The sequence below is a fragment of the Miniopterus schreibersii genome (genome assembly GCF_964146895.1).
Source record: "Miniopterus schreibersii genome assembly, chromosome: 2".
Lineage (NCBI taxonomy): Eukaryota > Metazoa > Chordata > Mammalia > Chiroptera > Miniopteridae > Miniopterus > Miniopterus schreibersii.
The window spans coordinates 15,319,871-15,329,862 of record NC_138102.1 but is presented as its reverse complement, the minus strand read 5'-3'; the positions used below and the strand labels follow the sequence as shown (position 1 = coordinate 15,329,862).

General features: G+C 45.5%; 1 protein-coding gene across 1 annotated transcript in view; it reads left to right on the top strand.

The window, feature by feature from the left end:
* Window positions 1–6,635: 6,635 nt before the first annotated feature.
* The window catches only part of GSR (glutathione-disulfide reductase), a 37,096-nt gene continuing 33,739 nt past the window's right edge, over window positions 6,636–9,992 (top strand). Inside the window, exon 1 of the mRNA XM_081128312.1 lies at window positions 6,636–7,060. Coding sequence (XP_080984438.1) covers window positions 6,755–7,060 — 306 coding nt within the window. The 5' untranslated portion in view covers window positions 6,636–6,754. The remainder of the gene's footprint in view (window positions 7,061–9,992) is intronic.

Sequence of the window (9,992 nt, the reverse complement as noted above, 5' to 3'; positions counted from 1 at the left end):
TTAGGAATAGGGATTGGGGTACAAGAGGCAGAGTGGGAGTTCAAGTTTAAAAAACAATGCAGAGGAACTGCCAGCCGTTTAAAATACTGCGGTTTAAAGTGTGAATGGAGGTGCCTAGAGGGAGGTTGGAGCTAAGGCCACAGAGGGCTTTGCTTTGTATATAGGCTAAGGACTGCATCTTGGAAGTGAAGGTGCAACATATGAGGGCACAATCTCAAAATCCATTGATGTGAACTAATATAAATTATAGTATGACATACCAATCAAATAATTATATTGAGCCATCCAGATGTTCTCATACATCGTCTTCATGAAGACAGGAAAGAGAGGAAGTTCTACAGCTCTTAGTATCTTTATTTTGATAGGATGTACTCCTTCCTCTCTGGCTTTCTATATTCCTAAGACTGTTGATGGCTTTGTCAGGACAATACAGTGGAGACTCCCAAGTAGTCCAGATTGCTTAGAGTCTTACCCATTTCTCAAACTTTATTGATTGTGAAGTCTCTTCCTGGCCACTGTCTATGGCTAACTCCACCCAAAAAGAACCACCAGAATAACTGTTCTAGTAAAACCAAGTGTCTCACTTACTGCATGAAGGCAGAACACTATTTTTTAATCTTCCCCCGAGGATATTTTTTCCACTGCTTTTCAGAGAGAGTGGAAGGGGGGAGAGAGAAACATTGATTGGTTGCCTCCCGCATGCCCCACACTGGGGATCAAGCCCACAACCCAGGCATGTGCCCTGACCCGGAGCCAAACCCACAACCTTTTTGGTGTATGGGATGACCAACCAACTGAGCAACCGGGCCAGGGCTCTACAGGTAAGTTTTATAAGCCATATTTAGATAGCATTGAGGAGGAGGGGATGAATTTAGACAAGGAATGGTATTGTTATACGAGGAACCATGATCCAAATTTTATTGACTTGATTCATTCAATCAACAACTATGAAGCAACTACTATGCCCCAGGTGTTGTTACAGATGCTGGGAACATAGAAACATGACAGACAAGATTCCTGCTCACCTTGGAGTTTGTACTCTACTGTGTGATAGTTAATGTTATGTATCAACTTGGAGGGTGCTTTGTTCTGTAAATAGAGAAATAATACATACTTAGATTCAGAATAGAAATATTAATGTTCTTTCTAAAGCTTTTTGTGATCTCCATTTTATACTTTCAAAATACACTCATAAAACAATGAATTTGAGATTAAAGGGCGACCACATCTGTGATTTCCCTCTAGAAGTGTCTTCTGAGGTAGTGTTCAGTTTCCCAACAAGGCAGACTTGCTATTCCTCAGGAAAATTCCTTCTCCTTGTCATAAAATTTGCTTCTTGTTAATTTCACAACCAGTTATAGTTCTGTCTTCAGTGTTTATCCTCTGCCTTAATAAATAATGAAATTGTGTAATTAATGTTTTATTCCTTTCCTGTTATTTTTATCTTCACAAGTGACTTCATATATGCTTCATGAGAAATATATTTCATTGATCAACCTTTATGAGGAAGGTTCTTCATAAACCATTTCTTGCACAGACTTCTCAGATTGTTTATGGACTATTGTTGTCAGTAATCCCCCTCATCTGCTGTTTCACTCTCAGCAGTTTGTTACAGCCGTGGTCTAAAAATCTTAATGGAAAAATGCAGAAATAAACAACTCATAAGTTTTAAGTTGTGCACCATTCTGAGTATGGTGATGAAATCTCACACCATCCTGCCCAGGACATGAGTAATCCCTTTGCCCAGTGTCTCCATGTCTCCATGCTGGAGATGCTCCTCGCTCTTTGGTCACTTATTAGCCATCTCAGATCTCGGACTATTTTGGCCTTTCAGTACTTGTGTTCAAGTAACCCTTATATGGTAGCCTAATGCTACATCAACAATGCCTACATCATTCAACTTCATGTCATTATATAAGGCATTGTATCATCTCACATCATTACAGAAAGATATTTTGAGAGCATATTTTATTAGTTATTGTTGTTAATCTCTTTCTGTGCCTAATTCAGAAATTAAACTTTATTATAGGTATGTATGTAGAGGAAAAAACATAGCATATATAGGGTTTGGTACTATTGGTAATTCCAGGCATCCATTGGCAGGGTACTGGAACGTATTCTCTGCAGATAAGGGGGGACTACTGTACTGTTAACACCTTCTAACATAATAGCTTTTTACCTGTAATCTCAAATAACAAAAAGTTGTAATATAAATTAGTAACTTATGGGTCATGGATATATTTCCTACAAATTATAGAAAAAAATGCAGAGAAAGAGAGAGGCTACATTTTAAAAAAGTGGTATTTTCTCCTACAAAAAATATTTTAAAAGAATCTTGGCATATACAAGAATCAACAAGTAAGTGGATCGACAAACATGTTTCTCTCTCTCTCTCTCTCTCTCTCTCTCTGAAATCAATAAATTTAAAAAATAAAAAGAATTTTGGATCTTCTGTTTTCACCATAGAACACCACCTATGATGGGTTCTCTCCAGTACTGGTTAAGAGAATAGCCTTCAGAGTTAAGCCTCCAGGATCTGAACCCCTCTTATGTTATTTTCCCTCTTTGAGCCTCAGTCCCCTCATCTATAAAATGGAGATGATAACAGTATTTATTATTTGAGTTGAAGAGAGCCATGCCTCATAAAGCACATAAGCACAATGCTTAGCTCAATACATAGTAGTTTATTATTTTGACAAATATTTCATAGTGTCTTTGTGGAAATCACCTAAATTTGTCTAGTAAAAAAATTTTATTATTTTTTTGTTAATCCTCACCTGAGCATTTTTTATTTTTTTTTCAGAGAGAGAATGCAAGGGAGGGAGGGAGGGGAAGAGAGAGAAACATTGATGTGAGAGAGACACATCGAATGGTGGCCTCCTGCACACACCTGGACTGGGGGCAGGGAGCAAACCCACAAGCCCTCTTGACTGGAAATCAAACCCACAACCCTTTGGTGTGCAGTCCGATGCTCTAACCACTGAGCCACACAAGCCAGGGCCCAAAAAATATTTTTAATGATGAAATCGTCCTGGCCGGTGTGTCTCAGTGGTTAGAGCACTGGCATGAGGACTGAAGGGTCCTGGGTTCAATTCCAGCCATGGGCACCTACCTCGGTTGCAGGCTGGATCCCTGGCCCTGGTCAGGGTGCGTGCAGGAGGCCACCAATCGATGTGTCTCTCTCACATCAGTGTTTCTCTCTCTCTCTCCCCCTTCCACTCTCTCTGAAAAACAATAGAAAAAATATCCTCAGGTGAGGATTTAAAAAAAAGTTTTAAACAAAAGGAGAAATAATTGGGCTCTGCTGTTTCTCACAAATCATGCTAATTCATCATGATGTCATAAGACTGCCACATTTAAACAGCAACTCAGTTGATTTTTACTCTCGGCATTTAATATCATCCCCAAACTACTCTTATAAACTGCACTGACTAAAATTTTTAATTTAGCTGACATTCCTTTGTATAAAGAGAAAATTTAGGTATGGTCAGAAGTCTTCAAGTGCTTGGGACATGGCTACCTATTCCCCTTCCCACCTAAATCAGAAGCAAAAAGGAAAAATGCTTACATGAAAATAAAGTAATTTAGCCCCCCAAAATACGTTATGAACCTTTGGTTGGTGATAAAAACTTCCTTTCTCGATTGAAACTAGCAGAGTCATAGACTTCTACTTCCTTTCATCTTCTCTATGTTTGCTTAATGGAGTCATTTTCCTGCCCCGTATTTCCTGGGTCAAGACTTATCTTTGACTCTTGAACGCTCCCTCAACTTGCCGATTTCACTTCTTTATGTCTGTACAACCCGTTCCTTCCCTGTTATGACACTGCTATTACTTTGCCTCCTATACTGCCAGTTTCACTGTCTCCATCCAGTTCATTTCATATATTTTCAGGGAAACCTACCTCTGAGAAATCTCCAGTGACTTTGTTAATAGTCTATGGAGTAATGTCTAAACACCTGCACCTGGTTACCACCAAGGTGTTCCAGGACTTCACCCATCTCTCATTACCCCCTTCAAGTTGCCCATGTGCACTGCTCTGCCTACTGTTTCCAGTTCCTGCTGGCTCGTTTCCTCCACTCCAAGTTATTCTCTTTGACGTGCTTATTTTCTTTTGGTCAGCCTCCAGGTTTCACAGGTGAAGAAACTGACACTCAGAGAGGTTAAGTAACTATGACAGTGCCCGTAGTATGATATGAATCCAAGTTTCTCTGACTCAGACTCTGAACTACCAAGTACTTCTTTGTGTATCTCTTAAGAACAGGATATTCTCTCATAACCACAGTACAGTGATCAAACTCAGGAAATTTTATATCGATGTAGGACCATTATATATTACACAGGCCATATTCAAATTTCATCAATTGTCTCAATCCAGAAGCTCATCCAGGATTGAGCCTTATTTTTAGCTCTCGTATTTCTCCAATCTTTGTTTAAAAATGTTTGTGTTGCTTTTAGAGAGAGAGAGGAAGGGAGAGGGAGAGAAAGAAACATTGGTCGGCTGCTACCTCCTGCACACCCCTCACCTGGGGATCAAACCCGAAACCCAGGCACGTGCCCTGGCTGGGATTCGAGCTGCGACCTCTGAACCTTTCAATGCATGGGATGACATTCAACCAACAGCCACACAAGCCAGGACTCTTCAGTCTTTAACCCGGACATTTTCCTCAGCCTTGCTTTGTTTTTAAGATGTTGATAGTTTTTAAACTATCAGGCTAATTGTAAAATTTCCCTCAACGTGGATTTTTCAGGTTATGGATTTTTAGCAGAAATACTACATAAGTGAAGTTGTGCACTTCTTATTGCGTATCTCATAAGGCACACAATGACAACTGTGTCATTACTGGCAATGTTTGTCTTTGATCACTTGGATAAGGTGGTGTTTGGCCCATTGTAAAGTTACCATTTTTCCCTTTGTGATTAATAAGCGATCTGTGGGGACCTATTTGGAGACTGTGTAATAACCCTTTTGCCATCAAACTTTCACCCAGTGGTTTTAATATTCAATGATGGTTAATGACCTTTCTAACTGTTGTTCCATTTACATTACATGGCATTCTACCAGAAGAACTTTACCATTTTCCCCTATATTTCTTTTTGATCAGGAAAAATCCCTAAAGTCTTCAAAAAAGAATTGGATACTATTCTAACTGGAGTATGGTTGATTCCCAGTCCCCTTCGGTGTGTTGGGCCCAGCGCCTGTGACCTGCACCCTCACTCCTCTGCTTGTAGAGCTCTCAGCCTGTAGATGGGCATGGGCTGTGGCTTATGACCAACTCAAAGCCCACTTACTACTTTGTTGTCCAGTTGGTAGTTCCAGATACTGTAAAACAATACCCCAGACTGGACAGGTTGGGAGGAAAATGATTTTGTGTCTCCACCTCTACCCTGTGAATCAGGTTGGGAGTGGGAGAGTTCCCCCACTCTACCCTTCTTCAGTTCTTCAGGCTGGATTACTTATAATAAAATTGACACAAGACTAGGTTAACTGGTGAAAAAAATTAATACATGTCCACAGGAGAATGACAAGATGATGCTCAGATCATAAAATGAGGCTCAAAGAAATGATTGAACTTGGCACCGTTTTATACTTTTTAGACAAATTGGTGAGAAATTAAGAGGACAAAGAAAGTTGGCATTCATTAGAAAGGAATGTAAGCAAGATGTGGGTATTGTGAGGAATCTAAACAAAGTTTGGGCTTGGGTAGTAAATTAGTAAAGGCTTTACAAGGTTTGTTTATACACACTTTCCTTTAAATATGTTTTTACTGATTTGAGAGAGGGAGAGAGAGCAAGAAAGGGAGAAACATCCACAGGGGACCTATCTGGGCATGTACCCTGACTGGGCACGGACCTGTTGACCTTTCCGTGCATGGGATGATGCTCAATCAACTGAGCCACACTGGCCAGGGGTATACAAGCTTTTCAAATCTGGATTTTATAACTTGTGATAAGGCTGTCTCTCCACCCTTCAGGAACTGGGAGAGCAACTATCTGGAGATTTATTTCCTACTTTTAGGGGGACAGAGGAGATTCAGAGAGCTCTTTCTGCTCCTCGGGTAATTTTAGTTCCAAATAATCAATACACCATTGTGGATGACCTGGGGGCAGCTTGCCCTGGGCCCCGACAATCACAAAACTCCTTATTCCGATGTTTTTCAAACTAAGTATGTTTAGCAATCACCTGAAAGCTGTAGAGTGTGTTGTTTAAAGTGTAGACTGCTGGGGCCCGCCCCGAGAGGCTCCCATTTAGGCGATCAGGGTTAGGGCCCAGGAATAAGCTCTCCGGGTGGTCTGCGGATCACACTTTGAGAACCATCAGCCTCCAAAGTAATGGAGGGAATCCTCCAAAGGCTGATGAGATAAAAGAAGGCGTTCATACCTACCCCGGGTGGACGCCTCGCGGGTGCGGGGCCCCCGGTGCCGGGGTGAACGCGGAAGCAGAGAGCTCACCCCCCCACACACACCCCAACTCCTCACTTTGGGCAGGGCCCGCGGCTCGCACGCAGCTGGACGGGCCGGGGGTGGGGCCGGGGGTGGTGCCCGGGGTGGCGCCGGGGGAGGTGCCGGCTCCAGGGCGCCCGCCCATCCCAGTGTCAGCGAGCTGCCGCCCGGGACACCCCGGCCCCGCCCCGCCCCCCCTTCGGCGCCCGGGTCAGGCGCTTAGTCACCCCAAGGCCACCCGTGCCCGGGGCCAGCGCCCCCTCCTTCCCGGGGGACCGCCCCGGGCCGCCCCTTCCGCGCACTTCCGTGCGCATGGCCCTGCTGCCCCGGGTCCGCAGCTCAATCGCGTGGCCGAGCCTGCGGCGGGCGGCGCGTGCGTGCGCCGGCTCCCCGCTGCCCCAGCCCCCGCGCGCGCGCCTGGCCGCCGGCTCCGGGGCCCGCGCCATGGCGAGCAGACCGCAGCCGCAGCCGCAGGGCCCGCCGCCCGCCGCCCGCGCCGCGGCCTACGACTACCTGGTGATCGGCGGCGGCTCGGGCGGGCTGGCGAGCGCGCGCCGCGCGGCCGAGCTGGGCGCCAGGGTCGCGGTGGTGGAGAGCCACAAGCTGGGCGGCACCTGCGTGAGTACCGCGGCCCCCCCGCGCCCGTCTCCCTCCGCCTCTCCGGGGACGCTCTGCCCTCTCTCCCGCCGCGATCCGTTCCCCGGGGCCCCGAGCATGGCCCCCGGTCCCCCGCGCGCTGTGCTTGCCGCTTTCCCACCCGCTGCTGCGGTCAGGGTCCCAGCCGGCTTACGCGAGGGAAGTGTAAAGGGGTGTCCCTGCGCCCCCGAGCTAAACCCGCGGCTCTTCTGGCCCGGGTGCAAAAGCAGCGGTAGCCGGAGGTGGCTGACTCTAACGCCACGCCCGCCCCCTCCCTCCTCAAGGTGGAAGCGCCCCGCGCCCCAGCTCATCGCCAGACCCGGGGAGCATAGAACCGCCTCTGGAAACGCTGCAGCTGGGCGGGGGGGGGTGCCCTTGAGCAGTGAGGACCCTGGTCCTCGCCCTTCAGCCCCGAGGGCAGAGTGATTTACAACAGTGGTTCTCACCCCTGGCTGCACATTCGAATCACCTGAGGAGCTGAAACCATTCCGCCTGGGTCCTGTTCCCGTGGCTTGTGGTTTCGTTGGTGGGAGGCGCAGCCTGGCCGGTGGGGTTTTTAGAAGCTCCCCAGGTGACTCTGAATTTCAGCCAAGGTTGAGAACCACTGACTACTGCTTACCTTGATGGAGGATTTACTCTTAAATGAATTCTCAGGACCATTTGCTTGTTTTGTCTTGTTAGGGTAGGGGGATTTTAAAACTCCCTAAAAAGGGAGGGTTGTAAATCCTGCGATTGAGAAACTGTGTATCATTTTTTAAAAGTTTTTTTCCCCCAAGTTATTGGCGTGACCTTTTTCTATCATAAGACTTGGGCGAGGTACTGCTGTTAATGTTAAGATCTGTCTCCAAGAATGACCTGGGATTGGGGATGGGTTCTCTAAATTCCTTTGGAGACTGATGTTTAAACTAAAATTGGGAACTCCTTTGTCCAGCCCTCATTTTTCAACTTCAAAATGAAAGTAGGAATGAGAGGGGGGGAAAAAATCCCTGTTAATTTTCTTTTTTTTTTAAATATATCTTTATTTTCAGAGAGAGGAAAGGAGAGGGAGAGAGAGAGAGAGAAACATCAATGATGAAAGAGTCATTGATCGAGCCCACAACCCGGGCATATGCCCTGACCAGGAATCGAACCCCGATCGCCTGGATCCTAGGTTGATGCTCAACCGCTGACCCACGCCCGGCCGGGCATCCCTGTTAATTTTCAGCTTGCATCTTGACACCTTAGTCCTAGAAACTGAATTAGCAGAAGTCCGTCTCTACAAAGCAGATTGAAGGGTATCACTACTTTTCGCCTTCCTCATTTATGGCACAATAAACTTGTGGTGTTCTTTGTCATTGTCTGGTTCTACTGGTATTATCAAGAAGGGGCTGACCCATTTTTAGGTTCCTGTTACTAATGTGAATAATACACTAAGAGATAAACTATCTCTGAGGGTGAACAAAGGACAGCTCAGGACACTGAGCATTTTCCTGCTTCCATGTAGAGTACCTGGCCTTTCTTATCTCTTTCTGCTGAAACAACTTCTATTTTCCTTTAAGCATTGATGTTTTGGGGAAATCCCTATTTAACCTTTTCACAACATTCCATTTGGGATCTTTTCAAACTGGCTTTTGTACAAGGAAGGGCGTTGGTATGTGTTGAATATGAGAGAAGATATAACCAATTGATAAGACGTGAGTTCAAATTACAGTTATGGGTGCTATCCTCAGTTGCAAAAAGAAACTTATGTGCAGGAATTTCCAGGCAGGTGAGGGAAAACTTGCGGCTTTCTGAAGCACATCCTTTGTTCATGTCTTTATTTTTTGTATTCTTAGTGCTGAGTATTTGAATTGGGGCTGGCTGAGAGAAAAGGGTAGATACAAACATTTGTAAGACAAATTATTTACAATATAGTGGGTGAACAAAGCGTAGACAATCAACCCCAAAGTGACAATCAACCCCAAGGTCTGTATTAATTGCCGCAGTAATAACAAGTCACAGTAGATGAGAGAAAAGTTGTAATTAATCATTTCTTCCTGGGCACCGTGGTATGGTTTCATGAAGGAGATAGTATCTTTCTGAACTTGAATGGCTGAGTGTTTTTTTTTTTGAAGGTAGAGTCAGGGCAACAGCCTAGAAGCAGTGTATGTTGTATAATGGAATTTTACTGGAGCAGAGGGTGTCTCTAATAGAAGAGATGGGAAGCTAATGGGTAGGTGGTTGTGGTAAAAAATGTGGATTTTCTCGCTCTTGCCGGTGTGGCTCAGTTGGTTGAGCGTTGCCCTACGAACCAAAACACCGTTGGTTCCATTCCTGGTCAGGGCACATGTGCGGGGTTTTGGGCTCAATCCCCAGTAGGGGGCATGCAGGAGGCAGCTGATGGATAGATGGATGTTTCTCTTTTTTCCTCGCTCTCTCTAACATCAATAACATATTTTTTTTAAAAGTGGAGTTTCTGGAAGTGTCACTGGACAGGGGCTGGGCCTGGATTGGTGTGTGTTCTTGACTTAATGCAGGAATGATTTTACAACACACGTCCAAGTGATTTTGAGACTATGTTTATGTATGTATGTATGTATTTATTTTATTTTCAGAGTAGGTTTATTAAAGCTGGGGACAGTGAAACAAGGAAAGGCTCAGGGTAGAAGAAGCAGCAGGAGAGCCTAGGCGGTGCTCGGCTTTGGCTCCCTAGAAATGTTACAGGAAAGAAGTGAGCCAAGACAGGGCTGCTGTGGCTGAGAAAAGAGGGCCTTGTAGACAGGTTCAGGGGTAAGCCTTGGATGAGCTGCTTGTTGCGCCCCTGGTTGCAGGTCTCCTGAGGACCCTTAGAGTTTAGGAGAGAAAAGTGAAGATGCACACCTGAGAGGGAAGAAAGGCATGGGTGTGCTCCGGAGAGAGCCCACGCTGGATCTTTGTCTTGTGGGTTCTTATCTCG